The 26,924-nt window shown below is 52.0% G+C and overlaps 1 protein-coding gene across 1 annotated transcript; it reads right to left on the bottom strand.

The window, feature by feature from the left end:
* Nucleotides 1–2,212: 2,212 nt before the first annotated feature.
* MMP2 (matrix metallopeptidase 2) lies at nt 2,213–26,924 on the bottom strand. The gene is made up of 13 exons (XM_024124833.3): nt 26,458–26,924; nt 23,666–23,892; nt 22,653–22,801; nt 21,472–21,600; nt 21,079–21,252; nt 18,184–18,357; nt 17,153–17,326; nt 15,099–15,254; nt 13,721–13,856; nt 9,942–10,078; nt 8,793–8,952; nt 4,596–4,705; nt 2,213–3,121 (listed from the first exon to the last, which is right to left on the bottom strand). Exons 1-13 carry the CDS (start codon nt 26,611–26,613, stop codon nt 3,018–3,020), a joined length of 1,986 nt encoding a protein of 661 aa, XP_023980601.1. The 5' UTR covers nt 26,614–26,924; the 3' UTR covers nt 2,213–3,017.

Below are 26,924 nucleotides of genomic sequence, written 5' to 3'. Positions count from 1 at the left end.
TTGCTGCCCATGGGCTATCTTTAGTTGCGGCGAGCGGGGGCTGCTCATCGCGGTGGCTTCTCTTGCTGCAGAGCACGGGCTCTAAGCGCGCAGGCTCAGTAGCTGTGGCTCACGGGCGTAGTTGCTCCGCGGCATGCGGGATCTTCCTGGACCAGGGCTCCAACCCATGTCCCCTGCATTGGCAGGTGGATTCTTGACCACTGCGCCACCAGGGAAGCCCCTTCTTTCGCTTTTACTGGCTCTTTGACGTTGGTCAAATCACTGTCTCCATGAGCCTCCGCTGCCCCCTTCGTAATCGGGGATAAATGGAACTTAGATAAACAACCTGAATCCAGCAATTCAAGGAGCAACCCCTGGGCTGTTCCATTAAGAGGGTTAATTATCCAGGGTGGGTTTGATTTCTGGCGTATGTTTTGGTTTCGCTTAAACCCGTTTGGGTGGGATATTTATCAGTTACCGCTGAGACTCCTGACTAATATAGAAAATTGGTACCAGGAGTGGACTGACAATGGGGAGACAGTTCTCCAAAGGAAAATTGAGCTACAATTACTAGAAAATGACAAAACCACCACTGCCCTCTGCCCTAGATGAGGAACCTGGCCTCAAAAAGGGAAGTGACTTGGGCTGTGGCTCCACTTCACCCTGAGGAAGTTCAAGGGCCTATCTGGACCTTTGTTGGTGGGGGTTAGGGGGAGGATTTTCCCAGGACCTGAGACCAGCTGGACAAGCCCTGAGTGGCTGAGGCAGATGGAGATGGTGACTAACTTATCTTTACTGGTCAACTGCTCACAGCAGGCTGGAGGCATGATGAGAATCTGACTCTGGGCCCTGGGACAGCTGCTCCTTCCAAGGTGTCCACTGTAGAATCTCAGAATCTTCCAACCCTACCAGATAGATGCAGCCTTCAGCTACTCACTTAACCTCTCTGAGGTTGCATACTCATCTCAGAATGGGAAGACTAATACCTACCCCATAGGATTGTATTGGGTTGGCCAAAAAGTTTGTTCGGGTTTTTCCACACCATGCTACGGAAAAGCCCGAACGAACTTTTTGGCCAACCCAGTAGTACCAATTAAGTAAAATAATGCATGTGTAGTGTTCATAGAAAAGCACTCAAGAAATGGCACCTTTCAGGTATTACGTAGTGGAGCAGCTGAATTTTCTCAGTATTTAACAGAGAACCTTAATAACAACATATTAGAGCCGTGATATAAAGTGCCCCAGCTTTGGGGTCTTCAAGTAGAGGGTGGCAGACCCTTGTGGCTCTTTAGCACAGAAGGCAGTCTCTCCAGAGCCCTCAAGGACCCGAGCGATTGGGCAGGCCACAGGAGAAAAGAGGACTCCACCAAGGTCACCTCCAGAGAGACCTGTCCACTCCTCATCCCCTTCCCTACCAGCCCCACCATGAGAGGCCTGAATGTAATAGTCTATCGGAGCCAGAAAGGGCCTCTGAAATAACCCCAGGCCTTAAGTTTCTGTTCTGTAGCAGCTCCAGAATTTCTATATAGGAAGGGATTAAAGATGGGCAATCTGCTGGGGAGGAAGGTAAGGAGCTTACCCATTAATAGAAGATGTGCTTAGAAAGCACACACATTTCTCCCCTAGCTGAGTTTACTTAGAGGGTTTTGGGGGAGGTGGAGGTTAATGCTGCTGAGGGAGATACTGAGCTTCCGGCTAAAGCTCCTTCTCTAGGTCATCTTTGGCCTTGAGTCAGGATGTTACCCAGTATCTATGGTATCCTGGGAAAATCACTTTTCTCCAAGTCTTAGTTTCCTTATCAATAAAAGTTGACGAATAATATTCTCCCTTCTTTAGGTTGCTATAAAGGTTAAAGGAAGTGATGCATGTAAAGTGCCTGGCATATAGTAAGCATTCTATTAATGGAAGGGGTATTACTGTTGTTCACTGTTATTAGTATTAGAATTGGTGTTATTGTCAACGAAGAAACTGAGACTCAAGAAGGGAGGAAACCTTGAACAAGGTTCTGCAATTAAATAACAGAAACGCTGCTGTTCCAGGGCTCTTTCCACGGGACTGAGGGACTCCAGCTCCCCCACCCTGAGTCTCGCGCTGTTTATTTGGGCAACTGTGACCTTTCCAGCAGATGTTACCTGTACGCTGCAGGGAGCAGAGATTTAGACTTTCTAAGTTTCCTCTTCTGGCTGGAGCTGGGGCCCCTCTCTAGGCTCCGCTAAAACAGCCGGCCAACACGGCCACTCAATCGGTGTCTTTATTCATACTCGTTGATTTTTCCCACGGGGAAACTGCTGAAGGGAGAGGAGGGGAGAGCTAGGCGAGGAGCCAGGGTTTGGTTTTCCTCCATCCAGTGGAGTAAGTGACAGAGGAGGGACATACTAAATAGAGTGACCAAGGGGACCATCACTACGTGGGCTGAGATGCATCGTGCAGTGACTTCAGATAACCTGAGTCCTTCTGTCAGGAAATGCAATTTCAAAGTGGAAAAATAAAAAAGATCAAAACAAAAAAAAACAAAGTGCATACAAAGCAAACTGCTAATGTAGGGACGGTTCTAAGGCAGCCAGCAGTGAGAAGGCCAGGTGTCTGTCGTGGCCACCGGGCCGTGCCCCTCTCCCCACTGCCCCATGCCAGGCCAGGCTGTCGGGCCACCAGTGCCCTCTTCAGACAGTCTCTGTTGGCTCCAAGGGTGCTGTAAAGCCACAGAAGGTTGTGGAAGGAGAAGAGCCTGAAGGGTGGCAGCACCAGGGCAGCTCAAGACAGGGCTGCATTGAGAATATCAAAGCATCTCTTTGGGGGTGGCTCTGGAGGGCTGGTGAGGTGTGGAGGGGGAGGGGCACCTGGGAGGGGTACAATCAGCACCTTTCTTGGAGCACAGGGCAGAGCCACTCTGTGGGTTCTTAAGTTACCAGGTGGGAGAGAGAATGCTGATTAACTACAGAGCTGAGGGCTGCCAGGCCCATCCGGGTCCTTCCCTGGTGCTCAGGGCCCAGTGTGCAGAAAGTGATAGAGAGGCAGGCCCTGGGGGAGGCAGAGACAGCTCAGCAGCCCAGCCAGTCGGACTTGATGCTTCCGAACTTCACGCTCTTCAGACTTTGGTTCTCCAACTTCAGGTAATACGCGCCCTTGAAGAAGTAGCTGTGACCTGGGATGAGAAAGAGAAGAGGCTGTGACCAAGCCATCCTCAGGCATTACGGCACAGGGAAGGTTCCTGAGAGCTTTACAAGTCTGTCTGCCATAGGGAAGAAGCTTTTAAATCACAGGAGACCCCCGTGAGGCTGGAAGAAGGGAAACGGCTGTGGAATTACGCTCTCCGAGTCTCTGTTTCTTCATCTTTAAGATGTGGATAACGATACCACCTCTTAAGGCTTCTGAGGATGAAATGAGATGATATATGCTATAATTAAGATAAATAACAGAACTCCACTGAGCACAAGCTCCCAACTAGGCACTTTCCTTTTCCAGAGGTGGCAAACCAGGAGGCTGCTAGCCCCATCGGGCCCACAGATTGGTTTTATTTAGTTCACACAAGTTTTTTGTTTTGTTTTGTTTTGAATAACTGGCCAACATGTAAACATCTGGAAATTTCATATGAAAATACAGATTTCTCACTTCCTTTTAAAAGAGTTAGAATATCTAATAACACTGCTCCCCTTTCCTTGCAGGGCAGAGATTGCCAGAAGCCGAGACGCAACTGTCACCTGAAAATGAGCCATGTGCTCTCTGGTGCTCCACAGAACCCACCACTTCCTACTGTCTGCCTTGCCTGCTTCACTTATTCATGACACCAGCTTGGCCCCTGTGGGCTTGGGAATTTATTACTCCTAACATATATGATCTCATTTTCTTCCTTTCAAACCGTGGCATATAGTAGGTGCTCAGTAGACGTTTATTTCTGAATATAATCTTTAACCTAGTACCTGATTGTATCCTGCTTTTTCCTGGACATGTAAGACCTTTAGCCCCTGGAGGTCAGGGCCATGTGCTTAGCGTGTGATAGGAACTCAAGAAGCATCTTTGTGAAATTTAATTGAAATCTCCTCTAAAAAGCCAAACTGGACTCATTTCCAGGGCCCTAGAGACCTCCCAGAAGCCTCCTCAGGAATATGGTTTCCAAACTCCAAACTCTGTCCCTCGCTGGTTTGGTGTTTCGTTCAGCAAGGGACCAGGGACATTGAGCTGATGGGATATCTCTGCCACCTCAGCAGCAGGGCCTAACAAAGTTTGTGCTGTCTCAAATGGAGCCATCCTTCTGCTAATGGGAAGCAGTCACAAGGCCTCTTGCGGAGCCCGAAAGGGCCTGGATCAAACCCCAGAATGAATCCAGGGCACTGAGCCCAGGTTTCTCGCTCCCAGCAGGCCTCCCGCCCTCCCTGCTCCCTGGCTCCAGGCTCTGCAGCTGTGAGGGGCCTTTCTGGGTCTTATTGCCTGGAGCCAGCTGAGTGAGCAGAGGTCAGGGGTCTGGATGCCTTCCCAGCATTGGGTTGAAGGGGCTGGTTTGTTTTCCCGGGGAGCCGCATGCTTTCCTGCACAATAAGGGAGTGTGTGCTTGCGAGGAGCAGGGCCCTGGCTGGGGGGCAGGGAGTCCTAGAAAGTGGACAGAGGCCTGGGCAGCTCACCCCTGCCCTGCAGGTCCACCACGGCATCCAGGTTATCAGGGATGGCGTTCCAGGCATCTGCGATGAGCTTGGGGAAGCCGGGATCCATTTTCTTCTTCACTTCATTGTATCTGCAAGGAAACGGCCACGGTGAACCTGTGGGAATTCCTAAAGGCCAGCCCTTCCCCAACCTGATGGGAGGGCCAGGATGATGGCTCCTGCGTGAGCCTGGGAAGCCAGACCTAGCCCTTCAGCGAGGCCACTGACTGGAGCTGAGGGGCAGGGAGTCAGACCTGGGTAAATCCTAATTCCACTACTCACTAATTAGGTGACTTTGGACAGTCCCATGAAAACAATCTTGTGATTACTGCTCACGTTTAAGCAGTGTGTTACCCACCTTCCATATAATTTCTCAATCCTTTTGACAACCCTAAGACACAGTCACTACCATAATACCCATTTTACAGACCAGAAGCTTAAAAAGGGCACCCAGTTTCTAAGTGGGAGTCCAACCCCGGCCTGTCTGGCTCAGGGCAGCAAACTGCTCTCTGAGCCTCAGTTTTACCATCTGTAAAATGGGTTATATTTAATTTAATGTATTTAATTAACATATATGTGAAACAGAGTAAAACATGCAAAGTGCCTATCCCAGTATCTGGTACTGGGTAGGTATCTGGGAAATGTTAGTTCCCTTACAAACTCTGATCCCTGCTGCAGTACAAACAGCACTGGCCCAGGAGCCCAGAGACAGGGTCCTGCCCCATCACTGCCCTTCACGGCTCAGCTTGGACAAATACTGCCTCTTCATCTGTCAAGTGGAGTTGACAGTCCACATCCTGGGCGATGATCTTGACTGGGACAGTGAGGATACAGTACAAGGTGGTGTGTGAACCCAAGCCCTGTCAGTCACAGGGCGACTTCCTGCCACCTCAGTCATTATCTTGGGCTCTGCCTTTAATTTGTGTAAATACCTTGAGTATTAGTTGGCGTATTCTTCTTTCTGGCTAGCAACATCTGTGTCTTTTTAATTTGGAGGGAGAACTTTTTAAACGCTGGGGTTCTTTTGATTCCATTGCTTCTCCACTTACACTCAATATATTTATTATTCTGTAAATATTTAATGAGCTCCCACTATGTCGCTGTGGATATTGTAATCAACAAGATAAAGTCTTGCCCTCATGATGCTGATTTTCTAGATAGATCTGTGTTTGAATGCCATCCCGGTGACAGCCAAGCATCAGCCTCCTAGCTGACTCTCTTCTTCCCCACAGACAGCCTGATGACCTCTGCCCCAGATGCCAAAAACAGTCTCCTCTCTGAGCCCCCTTCTACAGGGGTCTTCCCCTCTGCCCAACACCCTCAGAACTGCCAGAAAAGCCTTCCTAATCCCAGTTCTGTCATGAGACTTCTTGCCAAACCTAGCATGCTTCCTCATGACCTGGGGTACCAAAACCAAGTTTCCCAGCTCAAAATTCTAGCAATCCATCCATGTCACCTGCAGTGACCTCCCAAACTACATTCTCTAGAGTGATGATGGCTGACAGCTATGTGTCCTTGAACTTGCCCTCATTTCTTTCTCACTCTACCCACGGAAGGTAGGGACAGCAGGAAGCAACCCCATTTGATGGATGAGGGAACTGAGGCTTGGAGAAGTGAACCAATTTGCTTCCAAGTTATTTTCCTCCAGGAAGAATACAGCATGGAGCCATCAGAACATGTTGGCTCTGAACAGGACCACACCTCTTCACATTCCTCTCTGTCCCCAGAGGCTCCTCCTACAGTGTTTCCTGCTCGCTGGTACACTCTTTTGAAAGGCTTCCCTGTGACCCTCTGAAATTCTCCCCTCTGGCTGCAGAAGTGCAGTGCAGAGCAGGTGTTAAGAACACAGACATTTGCGTCCGAGCTTTTTCAAAGGTATATCCTTGAGGCACTTCAGCCTCAGTTTCTACACTTAGAAAATGGAGCTAGTAATAGCATCTACCTTAAATGAGAAATACAGGTGAAATGCACAGCCCTGGGATGTGGTACAGGTCCCGTCACAAGAGCCGTCACTATTTTATTTGTATGTGTTTATGTCTCTTCCCCTCACGATACTGTAAGTTCCACCAGGCAGAGAGCGACTATTTCTTGACCGCTGTCTTCCAGCACCTAGGTAATTGCCTGGCACATAGGAGATATTGAATATATTATTGTGGGTTTAGTGGAAGCTTCTAGAAGCAAGGGCTGAGCACTCCCTGGCATGACCTAGGGTTTGCCCAATCTGGAAGCAGCTGCTCATCCTCTGTCATTCTGGAGCGCTCTCTCCTTCTCCAGAAAGGAGGCCTGGGCATCGGCAGACTCCACCAGGACCAGTGTCTCAAGCTCATTAACTACCTCTCCTGGGAAAAAGATCTGTCTCCTTTGGAAACCCCACCCAGATCCTCCAATAGATGTTTCAGCTCTGCTGCTTTTAAGGAAGATTCACAGAACTTCCTCTATAGAGCAGGCTGTCCATCCCAGATCCAGGCTTTGTGAGGTGGACTTGCTGCGGAAAAGGACTGGGAAGCAGATAACTCTGCCCAAAACCCAGCAAGGTACCACCACAGCGTGAGCGTGTGTGTGTGTGTGTGTGTGTGTGTGTGTGTGTGTGTGTGTGTGTACGCATGGACACGTCTGTTCTCATATGTTTACATTCACCGTACGTGCTGGAGGGTGATTATAAATGTCCTTTCAACACCATGATTCAAAGACAAGGGTTCTATGATTCTGCTCTGTGAGGCTGGGCCTCTTGCTGTGCATGATTCTAAGATCTGGAGATTCGGAGTGCCTACTGTGCCGAGATGCCCCTCCACAGTACGTGCGCGTGCCTGAGAGTGTTCCGGAGCCTGTGGGCAGAGTGCCTGCTCCGTGGTTTCCTGGCTGACTGTTTCCCTTCTTGAGGCTTGAGATATCAATCAGCTTAAGCTGCTAAGTATCTTAGCAATATGTCTGGAATTCCACCCTGCCACGGCAGCCTGGGACATAAACAGCTCCTGAATGCAGGGCAGCTGGGGGAGGGTGGTTGGGGAGGAGACGGGAGGAGAGAGGCCTTGGGAGGGAAGCAGGATTGTTCCAGGGGTGGCAGACAAAGGTCCAGATGCAACCACGGGAGGAAAGGTGGGGACGCTAGGAGGGACGGAGGAAGACCACCCCCCTCCCCCACCGACCCGATGACCCTGAGGGTACAGTGCAGGGGGCCCAGGATGAGAAGCCAGAAGAAGCGGTTATAATCCTATAATCTGTGGCCAACACACTTGCCTATAAATAACTTAGACAAGTTGGTTCATTTCTATGGACCTCAGATTCCTCATCTAGGAAATATGAAGATTTAAAATCAGACTCCTGAGGTCCGGGCTGCCTCTCACTAACCCTTCCTGGAGATCAGGCTCCCTGACCCTCAGGCCTGACCGTGGCCCCTCAGAATCAGACCCTTCCCTTCAGATGAGCTGGAGCAGAGAGCTACCTGCTTCCACACTGGCCCCCGGCCAGCCTGTGCCCACAGCTACTGAGCCTGTGGCAGATGGGCCAGAGGGTGCCGCTGTTTTCAATGAGGCCGGATTTGGATGCTGGCTCCAGTGGACACCCATCTCAGTTTTCATCCTATGTTTGCCATCTGCCATCCCTGCCTCCACCACCCCCATCTCTTGGGATCCCACTATCTCAGGTACAGCGTAGAAAAGTGAAGAATGTTCTCTGGGAGCCAGAATTCCAGGGTTTAAATCCCAGCCTGCCACTACTTGGCTGTGTGACTTTAAGCTAGACACTTAACCTCTCTGAACCCCTTTCTTCACCTGTAAAATGGGAGGAATAGTAATAATAATATCTACCTCATAAAGCCTTTGGAATGGTGTCTGGCACATAGCATCAGAGTAGCAGCTATTATCTTTATTTTTATCACTCCCTTCCTCAGTGATTCACTCTAACATATGGGGCTCCAGACCAGACGGACATGGGCCCGATCCAAAGACTTCTGAGAAGGGAAAGGAGGATCTAACCAGAATTGTACCAGTAATGTGCCCAAGAATAGTTCACCCTTTGGTGACTTTTCAGAGGGCCAATAACCCTGGCAGACTAGAGACCAGAGAGGGGGCATCCACGGTCCACCAGCCTCCAAACTTAACCCAGGAGGCTCAAAGCCAGTGTCTTCTCTCTGTCCACGCAGCTGGCGGTGCTGCTCTCCTTCGCACCGCCCTCCCTTACCTCCAGAACTTGTCTCCAGCGAAGATGTACGTCTTCTTGTTCTTGCTCCAGTTAAAGGCAGCATCCACTTTTTGGACATCAGGGGGAAGACCCAGGCTGGTCAGTGGCTTGGGGTAGCCTCGCTCCAGGGTGCTGGCTGAATAGACCCAGTATTCATTCCCTGGGGTGGAAGCAGAGGGTGAGCTGGTGGCAGGTGCTGGAGGCTGTTCCTCCCACCAACCATCTGCCAGGGACCCCACTGTGGCCTTTCTCAGCAGGGACACAAGTTCTGCTCAGTTCCGGATTCAGTGTCCGGAAACAGGGTCCACATATAAGGTTTTACAAATGGGTTATGGAAGGTCCCTGGCCAAGAAGGTCAGTGGGAGGAGTCCTAGCCTGGCTCCACTCACCAAGCCAGAGACTCTAAGTGCCACACCTGTTTTCTAATTTGCACAAAGGTCCCCTGTGAGCCAGCAGCTGCCCTGATCACTCTGGGATGGAGGAGCTGGGAAGCCGGCTGGTGGAACATGCACCCGTGGTGCTTCAGCGCCCCCAGGAAGCCACCCCTGGGTCTCCACTGCAGCCCTTCCTGCGCTCCCTCATAACAGCCTGGTTTTCTGTCTCCCCCACCAGTTCATGAGCTCCCTGAGAGCAGGGGCTGCATCTCTGGCACATGATAGGTGCTCGAATAAAGACTAAATGAGCAGGGTTTCCCAAATGTTACCCATATGACCCTACCTCGATGATTTTTACTATGACTTGTCATATTACTTAACTCTTGAATTAACGTTTTGCTTTCAAGGAATTCATTCTGACGTCTATAGAAATAAATTTAAACATTAAAAATGAAAACACATAGGTGTTTAAAAAATTCTAATTAAAATTGTCATCTGCCAAAGGCACTAGCATTAGGAAGGTGTTAAAGACACCAGAACTACAGTGTCATTTTCCCTCTGGAAAAGGAATCAGAAGGATTGAAAAGGAATTAAAAGGTTATTGAAATGGTCGTTCTGTGGGCCAATGCGAGTTGATGCTGGGTGTCTGAACCCATCTCCCAGATGATGGTTGAAAGAGTGGCTCCGTAAAGGAGGAGGAGCACCCGCCAGTGCACAGGAATCACGGTGCAGTGCCGCCTGGAGCCGAGGGCCAGGCAGCTCCCCTCCCACACACCTGCAAAGAACACAGCCTTCTCCTCCTGTGGGGCCTCGTATACAGCATCGATCTTTTCCGGGAGCTCAGGCCAGAATGTGGCCACCAGCAGGGGCCCCATGGGCTTGTCACGTGGTGTCACTGTTCGCCAAATGAACCTGGGTGGGGGAAGGGGACACAGGAAACCACACCTTCAGTCACTCTGCAGTTGTAACCGCACATGCCTCTCTAAGCCCTCTCAGAAACATCCCTGGATGATTCCCTGGGAGGTGGGGAGGTAAGATCAAAGAAAGGGTGTAGAAGGACTGGAGAATGGGCAGAGCCCCCTCTGCCAGATACCAGGGCTGAGAAGCAACCTTTTGTTCGCCCTCCTGCTCCCTCCTCCAGGAAGCCTTCCCTAACTACTTCGGTCCCTTACTGTGTTCTCCCTCTTCTGAGCCTCTCAAAATCATCAACACTGAGTGCCCAGAAGAGTAGTTTGATGGTTTGTTTTTTTAAGTGTCTTATCTTTCCTGTCAGATTCAAAGCCAATTCAGGCAGAGGCTGATGGCGCTCAGAAGTATTTCCTGAATTGAAATGATGGATTCAGGCACTTTGGCAGGAGTAGTAAAGAGCCATCATTTATTGAGGGCCTACTAAGTGCCAAGCACTTTATGTGGCTTGTAAAATGTCAACCTCAATGTCAATATTATAAAATAATATGCATTCTCAGTGGTCTACCCAGCATCTCTTATCTCCCTATCACCCTTCCTCACAAAATTCCCATATTTATGGCCCCTCCTTTCCTATAGGTGGACCCAATCCCCATTCTGATGAGTTTAAGCTACCGGTTCTCAAAGTGTGATCTCCAGACCAACACCTGGAACTCATCAGAAATGCAAATTATTGGGCCCCACTCAGGACCCATGAATCAGACTCTCTGGGCTTGGGGCCCAGTAATCTGTGTCTTAAGAGCCTTCCAGATGATTCTAATGCATGCCAAAGTTTGAGAACCACTGATCTAAGCCTATCGGAGCTTAGCATTCCCTGGCAACTGTTATTGATTCAGCAGTGGCCATATGTCCTATGTTGGCACAATAAGATTGAACACATACACTTACGTTTAACATCTGGAGACCTGTCTCTCTCTTTCTTTTCTGTTGGATGTTTGCAAGGAAGTTTATAGCCCCAGTTCCCACTGGCAGCCATTGTGTGACCCTGAGGGACCCAGTCTTAGGATGAAGTCAATGCCAAGGAGAGCAGTGGACAAAGACGTCATTGAATCAGTGACCCTCTTTCTGCCCCTGGAGGCAGCCCTACCCCTGGACTTTGTACCACATGGGAGTAATTTCTTTCCATCGTTTAAGCTGGTTTGAGCTGGGATTCTCTGTTACTTGCAGCCAAAACATCCTGATACAGGAAAGTATCACAATCCTTATTTGGCAAATGACGCTCAGAGAGGTAATGGAATTACCAGGATTCAAATCCACATCTGACTCCAAAGTCTGAGTTTAATTATCCTACAATACTGCCCTTCTTGTCCCCCACAATGCCTAGTACCAATTTCTGCATATGGTCAGTACTTAAATATTTACTGATTAATTCAAGGAGTTCGTTAAACACTCATCAACTTCCTTTTGAAAGAAAGTATGATGTGTCAGGCCAGGGATGGCTCCGACCTGGGCCAAGGCACTGCACCCTTTCCTAACTCTGTACTCAGATCCGCACGTGTGGTCAGGGCTTCTTTACGGAGAAGCGCTCCAGACCAAGGGTGGTGCTGGGGCATGGGGCCCCTGGGCTCACCTCTTCCCCAGCCCTGTAATGGGGTCTGCAGGACAGCACCGACATCTGTTGTTACATGTCCTGGTTTGGGCATTCATGGCCTGATGGACCTGACTTCTCATTGCATTTTGGGTCTCATCTCGCTCTGTATTCTTGCCCTCTCTCTCCCTACTGGCGTCTGTCCCCCGGCACCTAGCCCAGTGCCTGGAGCAGAGGAGTCCCTTCACAAGAGTTTTTGGAACATCTTCAGCCTCACCAGCCTCTCCCGGGATAAGCCAGGAACTTTCACATCTCTAAGGCTTTGTTCTTGCAGTTCCCTCATCTCAAACACACTCCCACCCTGCCAGCCCCATCATGTCCATCCGCATCTGCTTCTCCTTTAACGTTTCCCCTTGAGTGCAGCTTCACCAGCAGAGTTTTTCCTTCACTTGGACGTGTCCACAAAGCGTTTCGCTAATGTCTCTTGCAGTCACATCTCTTTCATTCTGCCATGTCAGTCCTCTATTCCTCTGTTCCCTAAACCAGACTGGGGGTGCTCAAACTTTAATGTGCATCAGAATCACTGGGGAAATTTTCTTTTTTTTTCTTTTTCACCTGTGCCACATGGCTTGTGAGATCTTAGTTCCCCTACCAGGGATTGAACCCAGGCCCTCGGCAGTGAAAGCTCAGAGTCCTAACCACTGGACCGCCAGGGAATTCCCATGGGGAAATTTTCTTAAATGCAGATACCTGGGACCCATTCCCAGAGATTCCAGTCAGAGGGCCTGAGGGTGGGGACAGAAACCCACACGTTTAACCCTCACACTCTAGGTGGTTTCTGTGTGGGAGATCCACTGACCTCCTTTTGAGGACACCGATTCAGGCATTAAGCTGCCCCTCCACCTCTAGAACAACACCCTCGCACCCCCAGCTCCCAAAGCCTAGCAAAGGATTTGGCACAGTAGATGGCAAGTAATTATGTGTCGATAATAACAGCTAGTACACTTGAACGCACTTAGTCTGTGTCAGGCACTGTTTTAAGCACTAAGCTCACCTAATCCTTACAACAGCCCTGTGAGATAGGTTGGAATATTCATCCCATTTTAGAGATGAAGAAATTGAGGTTAAAAAGAGATACACAATTAACTTGCCTATAATCGTGCAACTGGTTAGTAGCAGGTCCAGGATTCTAACCCAGGCAATCTGGCTCCGGAACCATTCTCTCAGCTATTATGCTCTATGGATGGACAGATGGATGGATGATGAATGGCTTGATGATGGACATGGACAAGGCATGATGGATGGACAGATAATGGATAGATGGATGGATGACGGGCAGACAGATGAATGGACTGATGGGTGATGGATGGACCCTTTAATGTAGTCGTAGATTCTGCCTGCCTTTAGGATAACTGGGTGAGTCTCAGCCCTGATGGATTGAGTCGGGGCCTTTACTTATAGCACGAAGGACACCACCTCTTTCTACTCTGTGGTTACTTGCTCCCCATACATAGAACATTTTAGGTCAAGGCCATTCCAGGAGAAGGCCTGCGGTAGACTGGATTATTGTTCCTAATTCTTCCCTCCATCCCTAGTTTACAAGTATACATCCATGTGTGTTGTCACACGACTATGCAGTACCATCCCCTAGAGTAGGTATTGGGCTTGGCCATGTGATTTGCTTGAGCCAGTGGAATATTCTCAAACATGCTGAGACTGAAGGCTTTAAATGTGCTTCTGTGGTTTGATTTGGCCTCTGTGCTCCTGCCATCTGCCACAAGTAGCCGCTAATCCCAGGAGAATGAGTGACATGCAGAGCATACCTGAGCCCAAACCGCAGCCCGAAGCCAAGGCACCTAGTAGACCCACAGACTAGGAGAGGGCACAAGAAATGCCTGCTGTGGTAGCCACCGGGATCTATCTGACACGCAGCAAAAATGGTCTCATACAGGCCATTCTGTGAAGCCCACAGTGGGATCCTTGAGCAAGAGATGAGGGCAAGAGAATAACGGAGAAGGGGCAGAGGGCAAGGAGGACAAGAAGCAAGATCCCGCACTTACCGGTCCTTGAAGAAGAAGATCTCCCCACGGATCTGAGAGATGCCATCAAAGACGATGTCCTGTTTGCAGATCTCAGGAGTGATGGGGCCCAGTGTGGGCGTGGGGCCGGTGCCAGTGTCAATGTCAGGGGAGGCCCCTGGGGGAGGACACCTGACCTCAGACTCTCCCCAGCTCCAGGGGTTCTCCCTACCAGGCTGAGCCCCTAGGCTGGCCCACCCAACCTGCGAAGCATCAGAAGAATAGTATTCTGGCCTCGGTGTCAGCCCAGGGAAGACAGGGGACGAGGCCTGGACTTGGAGAGAGGAGACTGAACAGAAACCAGAATCCTGTGGCCCCTCGCCTTTTACAAATGCTCTTCCCTGACATCCTCAGAATCAGTCCTCTCTACATCCCTAAGAGGTAGCCATCATTATTACCCCCATTTTACAGATGAGGAAACTGAGGCCCAGAAAGGTTGTATATGACTTGCCCAAATATTTAAACCCAAAGCTCATGTTAGTAAGCCCACAAGAGAGTCACGGCGGTCAGAGGGGATACTCGTGTGTCCAGCACTGGGGGTGTGGCACCTCCTTCACTCCTTAGGATAACCAGCCGCAGTTTAGAGATGAAGAAACTGAGTCGAGAGAGGTAAAGACCGGCGCCATCTCTTGCAGCTGGTGAGTGGTAGAGGCAGAACTCGAACCCACAGCCTCTCACTCTACCCGCAGTTCTTCCCCAAGTCCAGTGTTCCCCACACATCATCACTCCAGAGCCGGTTTCATGATTTCAGCTTTGTCCAGGTACCACCAGTACTATTATATATTTACTTTTCTTTTTTAAAATGGAGTTACTTTGTAAACTCTGGCCTCACTGTAAGCATTAATATAAATAAAATCCCTAGCTTTAGGTACTAGTTGTACTGATCCTATTACACGTTAAAATAGAAGAATCGTTAGGAAGACTAGAAACTTGCACCCCTGTATCACTAAGGTCATTCCAGGCACTGGGAAACTCTACCCTGTGTTTAGCTAATTCTCCTGGATTCTAAACCTCACTTGGATGCATAAACCTGGTTGATCTTGGGCCAGAGGGTTACCTTTCTCAGACCTCAGTTGACCCGCCTGGAAAATGGAGAGCCCATTTCTGCCCCACCTGCTTCACAGCATGGCTCTGGGGAACCAAGTGGGGCACAGACACTGGTGTTGTTTGGAAAGGAAAGGGCTGTCCAAGGGCCCCCTTGGAGAGGTGCTCTGACACCCCCAGACCGGGTTAACACTCCTGCCCTTGTCTCCTGCAGTCCTAGACAAATGGGACCTGGATGGTTCCACCCCCCGGCCTCCATCCCCAGTGGCATGACCTCCCCAGATCCCTGCCCCAGGGACCCCAAGCTGAGGCTTACCATAGAGCTCTTGAATACCCTTGATGTCATCATGTGACAGGCGGAAGTTCTTGGTGTAGGTGTAAATGGGGGCCATTAGGGCTCCGGGATCCTCTGAGTGCTCCAGCCCCATTGCATGGCCAAACTCATGGGCTGCCACCAGGAACAGGCTGTACCCTGAGGGCCGCACGGAGGGGAGGGGGGACAGAAAGACAGGGAGAGAGAGGAGAGAGAAGTCAGGCCTGGCCCTGGCGAAGGCAACATTGGAGGACATCCCCATGGTGGGGCTGAGAGCGTGGAGGTGACATGTACTGACTTTTCCGTCTCCCAAGAATTCTGGGGTTAACAGACCATGCCTATTGCTTTCAAGGAGAGTCAACCAAAGTCCCCTTGTCCCTTTCCAGGTGGGCTGCACGTGTGCTCTAAAGGGGAGCACGTAGCATCGGCAAATCCTCCATGTAGAGTCCCATCTGTTAAAAGTCCTGTTTCCTGGCTCTTTGTTTCTCTATAAAGACTAAGGACAAAACCTGCTCTGCGGGGTCTCCAAAGAGGTAACCCCTGGGACCACCACTTCTGCTCCAGGGGAAGCAGTAAAAAGATTCTCACTTGGAGTGGTTGCCCAAGCTCAAGCCAGACAGTGGGCAAACCCTACTGTCACACCCTGTTGTGTGTTGAATTGCGCCGCTCCAAACCCCACGTACCTGTGACTATGACCTTATTCAGTAATAGAGTCTTTGCAGACAAATTAAGATGTAAGTTAAAATGAAGCCATACTGCAGTAGGGTGGACCCTTAATCCAATGTGACCCATGTCCTTATAAGAAAAGAAGATACTTAGAGATGAACATATATGGCCAAATAACAACAGAGGCAGAGATTGGAGGGATACAGCCTCTAGAGGGAATGTGCCCTTATCCACACCTTGATTTTAGACTTCTAGATTTTAGACTCCAGAAGTGCAAGAGAATAAATTTCTGTTGTTTTAAGCCACCTGGTTGGCGGTACTCTGTTATGGCGGCCCTAGGACACTAATACACCGCCCCCCAGGTGCACCACACCTGCTCTGGAGCCTTAAACCACTCCGGCAGGTGGAGAATCCCACCTTTAGGTAGAAACTGCAGCAGGTAAAATCAGGATATGTCTTAGCATGGCACTTGGTGGAGGATGAGAAAAACTCCTTTGGCCAGCCTCTGTCAGCTGGCGTTCTCCAAGTTCCATCTCATTGAGAGTAAAAAAGAAGAAAGGTAACTTAAAGAGAGGCTGACCTAATTCTGGCTGGCCCAGGAACAGCACTCTCACCTGGCCATCTGGGGCCTTGAACCCAATGACACTGGGCCCTGCAGCCTAGAGTGGGCACAGTGCCCCCAAGGATTCCGTTCATTGCAGTGACCACACAGTACGGTCATGACCTGTCTCCTGGTCACTCTCTCGCTCCAGCCTGTGAGCCCTGGAGGGCAGAGAACTGTCCCAGGTAGCTGTGTTTTCAACACCCAGCACTGAAGAGGACCCCTCCCCATTCACAATTTGGCAAAGGATGGTGTCCATGGGGCAGGAGGGCTGTGGACGCCTCCCCGTGCTGCGTGGAGGGTGGGGAGAGCAAGGATGAGGCTCCTCCTGTTTTCCTCTCTTCTGCCCACCTGGCTCCCTGAAGGCAGCTCTCTGTTGGAGTGAGAATGCCTCGCAGGAGAATCATCTCTCGGGGGCAGGGTTCCCTGTGCCCAGCACTGAGACATTTTGGGGTTTGACAGCCCCACCTGGAGGGGTACAGATGTGGGAGGGAAAAGCAGCATCTCCGCGGGAAAGCTGGTTCCCACCCCGGAATCGGGTACTCGGATGGACGGGGTCTTATTTCAGAGGCCATGTCGCTGCCCGGAGGAACAAGGCCAAGGCAGGGACCCTGTCTCCACGAGGAAGGGACAGCATCTCTGCCAAGTGGGCAGTGTCTCTACCAGGGTAGGTGGGTGTCTAGGGGGCAGTGTCTGTGGCTGAGGTGGGTGGGGGCTCTGGAAGATTTCCAGCCCAGTCGCGGGCGGGGCGGGGCGTGCAGCGTCTCTGCCCAACGGCCAGGGCTCCTACCTTGGTCGGGGCAGAAGCCCCACTTGCGGTCATCGTCGTAGTTGGCCGTGGTCGCACACCACAACTTCCCATCGCTGCGGCCGGCGCTGGTGCAGCTCTCGTGCTTGTTGCCCAGGAAGGTGAAGGGGAAGACACAGGGGGCGCCTTCCGAGTTCCCGCCCACAGTGGACATGGCTGTGGGGTTAGGGACATGGGTCAGCGGGCAGCGAGGGGTCTGGGGGCCACCGCCAGGAAGCAACGATATGATGCGGCCGTGAACCAACCAGGCTTACTGAGTACTCGCTCAGCCCGGGGCACGCGGTCGAGCGCTTTACACACCGCTCACTCCCTTGGCCCCCTCCAACAACCCTGTGTGGTTGGGACCCTAGGTTACCCCCCATTTCATGGATGGGGTGACTGGAGCTCAGAGAGATTAAGTAACTTGCCTGGGCACATGCTGCTAGGAAGTGGCAGGGCTGGGATACAAACCCAGGCAGCCAGGTTCCAGGGCTTTCATTAGCCTCCCATGGATGGGACCACAGCGGCTAGAGGCAAAGGGGGCTGGGCGGAGCTGAAGGTGTCAACACATTTCCCGAGACCGGGAGCTCCATCACACACGGTCTCGCGGGAGACCTACCTGCGTCTCCGGCAGAGAGCAGGGACTCAGCAAATGTCTGCTGAAGGAAAGGAGGAAAAAAAGAAGGGAAGGAGGGAGGGAGTCCTTATTGAAAAACAGAGACCAAAGGAGATACAGACTAAGACAAAGAAAGGCAGGCAATAGAGACATCGAGATCAGAGAGAAGAAGAGACAATTGCCAGGGAGGCTGCGAGAGTGCGGCTCATTCAGAGGGTCCTGGGTGGCCCTGACGTTAGACATCACCAACCGATTCAGCTGAACTGGCTGTTGGTGCCCAGCGTCTGTCCTGATTTTGGCGTCCGTGCTGGACCAGCTGCTAAGCACCCTGACTAGCGCCCCGGTCCTAGGGAAAGGAGGTGGGGACAGGGCTCCCGTGGGTTTGCTACCGAAGGACAGGGAGAGGCGTGACACCTACCGGTCTCGGGGCAGAAGCCGTACTTCTTGTCGCGGTCATAGTCCTCGGTGGTGCCACACCAGCGGTAGCCATCGGTACGGCCCTCCGTGGTGCAGCTGTCATAGGATGTACCCTGGAAGCGGAACGGGAACTTGCAGGGCTGTCCGTCGGCGTTGCCACCCATGGTGAACAGGGCTGGGGTGCGGGAGAGAGGGGGAGGGTGAGAATGTGAGGGAGGCCGCCCATCTGCCCACGGGAGCATCCGCTGGGCACCTGCATGGGCGCAGAGCTGGCTTGCTGCCCGCCTGCCCGCTCCTACCAGGGAAGTTGTAGCGTTGGTAAAACGTTAAAAAGACATCTATCCTGGCTGGTAAACTGCTGCCCCTCTGAGCTCCCAGGGGGTAATTACCCCTGCCCAGCCGGCCAACCCCATCCTTCCCCCGGGACCTTATGGACGGCCCCTCCACACCAGCAATAAAATAGTTAACACCGGGCACACCGTGGGGCCCTCAGATCCCTGCCCCAGCCCCAGGATCACTGTCCACTCTGCCTGGTTGTTGCCCACATCCCTGCGGATTGCTAAATATATCATCCATGGTGGGTAGGATGGCAAGAGTCTCTCCATTTGCTAGATCGGGAAACTGAGGTTTGCAGAAGCTGCTTCCAGAACTGCTCATGGTCATATAAACAGAAAAACTGGATGGGGGCTGTAACCGAAAACTACAAAACACACTTAATCGCAATCTCTCCCTTCCTCGCTCTGTCGCACACGCTCGTGCACACAGAGAAAGCTTCACCTCCTTTCAACCCCAGGCCCTTTCCTGGATGCTGCAGTCCCTGCAGGAGGGAGGAGGAGAGAAGGAGGGCAGGACAGGGAGGTGGCGTTTTGGGGGACCTTTCAAGACACACCCCAGGCTCCCACTCTGACCTCCCCAAGACATGGGCCATGACTGGAGAGTTCAGGGGAGACAGTGAGATTAAGAGTCTGGGCTTGTCTGTCTTGGGTTCTTCCCCTGCTCCCCTGTACCCTCATCCACCCCAGAGCTACAAAATGGTGTGTCTTTGGATTTGCCAACTAGCAAAACCACAAGTGCATAACAAGGACCATCTGTGCACTACGGCGCCAGAGGTGACCTCACCAGCCCCCGTTAACTCCGCCATGGCCAGAATTGAGCGCAGTCCATGGCGCCCCCATCGCAGGTCTTGGGGCCCCATACCCTCACTGCTCCCGTCTCCCCAACCAAGTGACCTTCTGCTGCAACGCCAGAAACAAGGGGATGAATGGAGGAAGAAACACTGAGGCCAGATGCCTGGGTGACCTCAAAGTGGGAAAGGCAATTGTTAAATATATCATCCATGGTGGGCAGGATGGTGTTAACCTCAATGGAGGCCAGTCTTCACCTCCGGCCTTCCATCAGCTGCATTTCTACCACCCAGGAAGCCCCCATCTCCTCTCAGATCCTGCCCCCAAAGGGATGGAGAGTAGCAGACGCCGACTCAGCAGTCAGGAGGGGCTGAGTAACCAGAACCTCTGCCCCAAGACCCAAACACGTGCATGTCGTGCGTACTTGCATCTGGCTAAAGACCAAATCAATGGCTAATGTTCAGGGCAGGGAAAAACCCTTCCCTAACTTATGAATTCCAGCTGTTTCCACTTCTATTATCAAGACATTCTGTTCTAAACACAGGGGTTGACACATGGGAGGGTTAACGCCATCCAAATCCCTACTGGGAAATGCAAGATACGTTAAATATTTTTGGTTTTAAATATTTCTGACTTACTGATGGTCAATGCCTTGAACTCTTACTTAATACAAAGGATTGCGTGCACTTTGGTACCAAAAGCATAGACAGGAACACAGTTAACTAGGTCTTTGTTTTTTTCCTTCTGTCAACATGGCTGGTGCTTAGGGTTCAGCTGCAATAAAGTCACAGAGATTCACAAACATGTAAAATTACAGCCAAGAAGACAGAGGCATCTATAGGTCAAGGAGTCTTTATGGGATAGTGAATACTTTTTTAAAGTATTTTAAAAGGTTTTGGACTTTCTCCGCTTTTCCCTAAACTTTCTCAGCTTTCAATCTCTAGAATCATTAAACACGATGACTTGATAGAGTATGAAGTACGTATGCTGTCCTTTTATGATTTCTGATTATGAAGTGTGTCAAGGATAGATAGATGAAAAAGGATTGAGTGTGTATGTCAATACCCTCACCCTTTTTAAAAACTTTTCCCTCTACATTGCTTCAAAATATCTGAAGCTTATGTCTCAAGCACTGACAAAAATGCACACACAAATACTGCGTCAAACCTAATGCCTTTGCCAAGACACAGAGATGCAGCCACAAGCAAAGACAGATGGAGACCAAGAAAGGCAGACGCAACAGCTCCCAGACACCCACACACCCACACCCACACACATACTCAGGGTCCAAATCAGAACCAGAAGTGATGGCTGAAATTCCCCAGATTGGCGTCCCCCAGCCAGGCTGGGTACCAGCCTTGGTGTCTGAGTCTTGACTCCCAATCCCACTGCTAGGCTTCTCATCTACCCCCAAGCCTCTCCTCATGCCCTTGAGCCTCCAATCCTGCTGGAGGGTAGAGAGTGGTTCTCTAGAGATCCGCTGGGCATTTTAATCATTCTAAGTTCCTCTAACGCATGTTAGAAAAAAATAATTAGTGTATCAAACTGGTGAGTTCAGAAATATTACTAACGATAAAACTTAAAGAAAAAAAGGAATTGATTTAATGAAAGTATTAACTGAATAATGGAACAGACGAGAGGGGCACAGTGATGGCTCAGATCAGGACATGGGGCCTGAAGGAAGTGGAGGGGACACTGGTTGACTGGCAGTGCCGGGCCTGGGGAGTGTGGAGGCCCAGAAGGTGGAGGCCTAGGGCCAGGAGGACACTCACCTTCATGGGGGCAGAAGCCGTACTTGCCGTCCTTGTCGAAGTTGTAGGTGGTGGAACACCAGAGGAAGCCGTCGCTGCGGCCCGTGTCCGTGCAGCTGGTGTACTCCTTGCCGTTGAACAGGAAGGGGAACTTGCAGTACTCCCCGTCGGCGTTCCCATACTTCACGCGGACCACTGAGGGGCCACACAGGGTGGAGGGTGAACCTCTCCAGGCCTTTCTTTAGAGACCAGGATTGTGACTCACCAGGGTGTGTGACCTCCCTCCCCCTCCCATCTGAGCAGACAGAGGGGTCCGCGGTTGCCAGGGAAGCCAAAGTCCTTGTTGCTAGGTGACAGGGAGGCATGCAGAGGACCGGCGAGGAGGCTTGGGCACGTGGATGGTCACTTTCTTACCTTGCCCTTCTCCCAGGGTCCACAGCTCATCGTCATCAAAGTGAGAGTCTCCCCCAACGCCAGGGCCTGGGGCGAAGGCGTGAGCCAGAAGCCCGTCTTTGCCGTCAAAAGGGTACCCATCTCCATGCTCTGAAACACACTGGATCTCAGCTTCTAGCTACCCCACTGGGCACTGAAACCCAGCACATGCCATCCATGGTTGGAGCCCTTTAGCCCGCATAGCATCTGTCCCCTTCCCTTGTCCTGTTGGGTTATCTAGGACTGGGGACACAGTGAGTCTAGAGTATTGCTGACTTGATTGTCACCATCCTATGGTCTACACTACTCCCTCAAGTCTACACAGCCTTCAGAATCTCTGCCACCAACCTTCACCGTCTACACCACTGCCAATGACACTATAGCTACCCATGTACCTACACTGCCATACCAGTCTCCTCACCACCCACCCTCATTGTCCACAGTGTCTATACCATCTACCCTCAGGTCCACACTGCTCTCTCTTAGCCGTATCACCTCCCTTCATGTCACACTATCCCCAATGGCCACAACACTAACCCCCATAACCGCTTTGCCACCCAGGGCCACATGCCTACACTGTCTCCTGTGCCTGTGCCACTGACCCTCATCACATGCCCCTCACATGTCTACACTGCCTACCTTCGTGTCTACACTACTGCCAGTGTTCCCACGCCAACACACACGGCGCCCTGCACCCTGGGTTCTATTCCACTTACTCTCATATCTACACTGGTCCATCTGACCCACTCTCGTATCTAGAGTTCCTCGGTGTCTCTGAGTGTCATCCAGTAGAACTTCCTGCCATGATGGGAATGTTCTTTGTCCAACTTAATAGTCTGATGTGGCTACTGAGCCCTTGGAATCTGACTAGTGTGACGGAGAAACTGAATTTCAAATTTTATTTGATTTTAACTAATTTAAAAGTAAATAGCCCTAGGGATCCAGGGGCTACCATACTGGACGGGAGACGGGGAGCCATTTGTTTTCAGGTTCACACCGCGTCCAGGGAGTCACGTCACTGCCTCCCCATCAACGCGGCTCTCCAGTGTCTGCATCTTCTGCCCTCTTAGCTAAGCTGGAAAGGAGTCCCCTGTGGCTCTCTAATGTCCGGATCGCCCCCTTGTCTCTGCACTGACCCCCCTGCCGGCCCCTCTTCTGCCTACCCCAGCGGCCAAAGTTGATCATGATGTCAGCTTCTCCATCATGGATCCGAGAAAACCGCAGTGGAGTCACATCACTCCAGACTCGGAAGGCGCGAGCGAAGGCATCGTCCACTGTCTCGGGGTCCAGATCAGGGGTGTAGCCAATGATCCTGGAGGTGGCAGAAGTGCACGTGAGTGTGTATGGGTGTGCAAAGGAACGTGAGTGTACCTATGCGTGTGAGTGTGTGTGTGTGTGTATGCAAGTGTGTGCATACATGGGAGGGGTATGCGAGTCTGTGTGCACGAGCGCGTGCATGTGAGTGTGGATGCGCAGGCGGACGATGTGTGTGCACGTCGAGTAGAGCTCCCTGGGAGAAGAGGCCGCCCAGAGTGCCTTGAGGTCCGGCGGTGCCTCAGATCAGCCTGTATCTTCAGGCCCTGCCTCAGGCGTCTCTTCCCTCCCTCTGGCCGAGGGAGAAGGATGGGGGTGTAAATAAATAGTGCATTAGGGGACACAGCACAGAGACCTCATCCATGGAGTCCAACATGAGCCGTAGAGAACAGAGCCCACAGCCCAATGAACAACCAATTATAACAACTCTATAATACAATAAAACACCCAATTAGCAACCAATCATCAAGTTCCCTTTACCCGCCCCAATGACCTCATCTGATAATAATAGTGACTAGCATTTATCACACTCTTACTACATGCTGGACACTGAAAGCCCTTTATACATATGATCCAGTTCCCAAGCCGTAAGTAAGGCTTCGTTTTAACCCCATTTGGCAGATTGGAAAGCCAAGGCTCAGAGCGCTGAAAAGGAAGGAGTCCAATGCCGCACAGCCAGTAAGCGTGAGATTCAAGTCCTGGTCTGTCTTATTCCAGGTCCTAAGAATTCTGCATGCAAGCTCCTTAAGAGGCCAAGTCCTCCCAAGATAGCTCCCGGGTCCCCGGAGCGGGGAGGCAATGCCCAGTGAGACGCGGTGTCCCTTGGCCCAGGGCCCCGCCTCCCACAGCCCTGCCCCGGCACCTGTAGGTGATCTGGTTCTTGTCCCACTTGGGCTTGCGGGGGAAGAAGTTGTAGTTGGCCACGTCGGGGTTGCCGCAGCGCGGCTTCCGCATGGTCTCGATGGTGCTCTGGTCCAGTTCACCTGTCTGGGGTAGCCCGAAGAACTTCTGCATCTTCTTCAGCGTGTCCTTCAGCACAAACAGGTTACAACTCTCCTTGGGGCAGCCATAGAAGGTGTTCAGGTATTGCTGGAAGAAGTAAGCACCCCGGCACAGGCGGCCACGTTAGGATGGCATAGTACTGATCAAAGGAGTCAGGGGCCCAAGGGCACTGGGTGGAGTCCCAGGTTCCCAAACCAGCTCTGTCACCCACTAGCCGAGTGACATAAAAGCTGTAGAGAGCACGGCTTGGGAGCACATGTTGAGTGCTTACTATGGGCCCAGGCACTAATGTCAGCTTGTGTTAACTCATTGAATGCTCACAGCAACTCTAGCATGTAGACAGTCCATCATACAGGAGGAAACTAAAGCACAGAGAGGTTAAGAAACTTGCCTAAGATCACACAGCTCACAAATGGCAGAACTGAATTTGGACCCAAGCAAACTGGCTCCAGAGGCCAGGCTTAGGACTGTACCTCTCTACCACCCCTCTTTACCTCCATCATCTCTTTTAATCCACCAAACTGCTGATGACATAGGGATTACTTTCCTCACTTTTCTTTAAAGAGATTCAGGTCTATGTGCCTGGGCTCCAGCAGCAGTCAGTCCTGGGTTCAAATCCTGAATCTGCCATTTTCCAGAAGAAAACAGTCCTGTCCTTCAGGGCCTGTGCAGCAGGCTCTGCCCAAACGGAGGCCAAAACCAAACAGGCCCCTGCAGGGCATCGGGGACCAATCAGCTCATTTATTTGTTGAACGAATACTTTTTGACACGTACCAGGTGCCAAGCCCGGTGCTAGTGCTGGGGGTCAAGTGGTGAGCACGACAGATGTTTCTAGTCTCTAGGGTTCAAATCCCAGTGTGGGGAGGCTGATGGACCACAAATAAGTGAAAAATTAAATATGTGATAGGAATGGTGGGAGGAGCCAGGAGATCTCATTACTGGGGCCCTAACCTTGTTTGAGAGGGTAGTTAGGAAAGAAAAAATAAAGGGTATAATAATAATAATGATAATAACAATATAATGACTAATACTTATTGAGCACTTACCATGTCCCCGGTACCCTTCAAAGTGTCTAAGATTACCTCTCCTCGAACCCCAAGACAGCTACCATTATTACCCTCAGTTTGCAGAAGGAGCTGAGAGAAGTTAAGTCACTTGCCCAAGATTTACTAGGCCGGTTGGTTAGTGCACCCCCAGACTTGAGGCCGGGCAGACTAAGTTCAAAGCCTGGCTTCTCAAGCCCCCGTCCCCACTGCATTGCCTCTGGGCAACATGGACTTCCATATGCTGTAGAAAGCATGGGGACCCAGGTAGCTTTGTCAGTGCTCCAAAGCTCCACCCTCGTCCTCAGCCATAGCCCCCTCATTATGCAGACCACCTCCAGACCCTTGAGAAAAATAGCCCCCTAAAAATAAATGTAAGGTCTCCCAACCCATTTGTCCAGAGAAGGCAGAGACCTAGATGCTGGAAAAGGGGCAGGGGTGGTGTCACATCCAGAGAAGGGGGCCCCCCAGGTGACCAGAGGGCACGAGGATCCTGTCCTGGGCGGTTTGGGGACCACGCTGAAGGAGAAGAGGGGCTTTCTAAGGTGGCGGAAGCAATAACGTGGCAGATGTCTCGTGCGCTGGAAAGAACATCTTGAGGGGTCCCCAGCCCGAGGCGCTTACAGGGCGAGGGGGAGTGCCCTTCAGCTGCCCCCATCTCTGCTTGTGCAGTGTGGTGGCCTGGATGCCCCTCTGGCCAGGCGCGCGCGCGCACGCGCGCGCTCGTAAGACAACATCTGAGCCGCAGCTCGGAGCCCCGCCAGGAGGGAGGGCTCCCTGGCCGCTCTCCGACCCCAGCCGGCCTCAGTCCGCCCCCGCCCCACGCGCCAGGGCCCTCGTGCCGCCCCTCCCTCCGCCCTGCCGGCCAATTCTCTCCTTCTGTCCTCCGACCCCTCTGGAGAAGTTCGAGGAAACTTTCTGAGGTCCAACCCTTGACCCTCCTTGACCAACTTGCTCATTGAGCCATTGGAAAAAGCGCTGTCCTCTTCCCTCCTGCCCCCAATACTTGCCAAAAGGTCCCGGGGAGCGGTTTGTCCAAGGCCCCTCTCCAGATGTGTGCCAAAGGTTCCCAGACGTTTGCCAAAGTTCCACTTTGCCCAGAGCTCCCACCCTCACGTGTGCAAAAACTTATCCAAATTGTGTGCCAAAGGCCCCTCTTCTCTAAGTCCCACAGCGGTTTAAAGGATCCTCCACCGTTTGCAAAAGAGACCCCTTTAGGCTTTTTGCCAAAGGCCTAGCAGAACGCTGGCCAACGGCCTCGTTAGCCAGCCCCCCAGATGTGTCCAAGAGATGTATACAAAGCCGCCCCCCTTTGCCAAATCCCGGATACTAGACAATGTCCTTGCTATTTGCAAAGGGGGCCCATTCCAGCGGTTTGCCAAAGCACCCCCAGCGCCCCCCGCTGTGTCCTGAAAGTTGCCAAATTGGGCTTCTCCTCTTACCACAGCTCCCCACCCCCTCCTCCTGCGAACCAGACCACCCCATGCTGTTTGCTGAAGCCCCTCCCCCACGCTGTGTGCCCTCCGTGGGGATGGGGGGAGGGGTGGCCCTTCCTCCACCTCCGAAGTTTGTCTAAACTCGGTTGGATGAGGCTCGCTTCGGAACTCACCACAGCCAACTCTTTGTCCGTTTTGGGGGCGACATCTCCAGGAAACTTGATGATGGGCGACGGCGCGGCGGTGGCGCGGCCCAACAGGCAGCCCAGGACGCAGAGCGCCCGCAGGGGGCCGGCCAGCGGGCCCCGAGCCACTCGCGCCTCGGTCATTGCGCTCCCGGGCCCCGCGTGTCGCCCGGGGGGTGGCTGGCTCGGTGCGTGTGGCCGCGTCGCCGCCTGGCTGGCGCCTGCTCCCCAGCGCAGCGCTGCGCCCCCAGGGGCTGTTCGACTCGGTCTCCTCGGCTTTGCCCGGCTCAGCGGCGCATGGTCCGGCCCCCAGCCCTCGCCGCCGCCGCCAGCTCTCGCCGGTCCTGGCAAAGCCTTTGTATGTTTAAAGCCCCAGATGCGTAGCTCCAGCCACCGCCGGAGGAAGTCTGGATGCAGCGGAAACAAGGGAGGGCAGCCGCCAGATGTGGCCGGCT

The sequence above is a fragment of the Physeter macrocephalus genome, chromosome 17 (genome assembly GCF_002837175.3).
Source record: "Physeter macrocephalus isolate SW-GA chromosome 17, ASM283717v5, whole genome shotgun sequence".
In the NCBI taxonomy this organism is placed as follows: Eukaryota; Metazoa; Chordata; class Mammalia; order Artiodactyla; family Physeteridae; genus Physeter; species Physeter macrocephalus.
This window is presented reverse-complemented; position numbering and strand designations above follow the sequence as displayed.

Excerpts from the sequence above, each read along its gene's own strand:
- MMP2 (XM_024124833.3), bottom strand. The coding sequence starts at position 26,613 with ATGACCGAGGCGCGAGTGGCTCGGGGCCCGCTGGCCGGCCCCCTGCGG. Across the intron at positions 18,358-21,078 it reads CGGCTTCTGCCCCCATGAAG|CCCTGTTCACCATGGGTGGC; the intron begins GTGAGTGTCCTC and ends CCCGCACCCCAG. Across the intron at positions 3,122-4,595 it reads GGTGGACCTGCAGGGCAGGG|GTCACAGCTACTTCTTCAAG; the intron begins GTGAGCTGCCCA and ends TTCTCATCCCAG.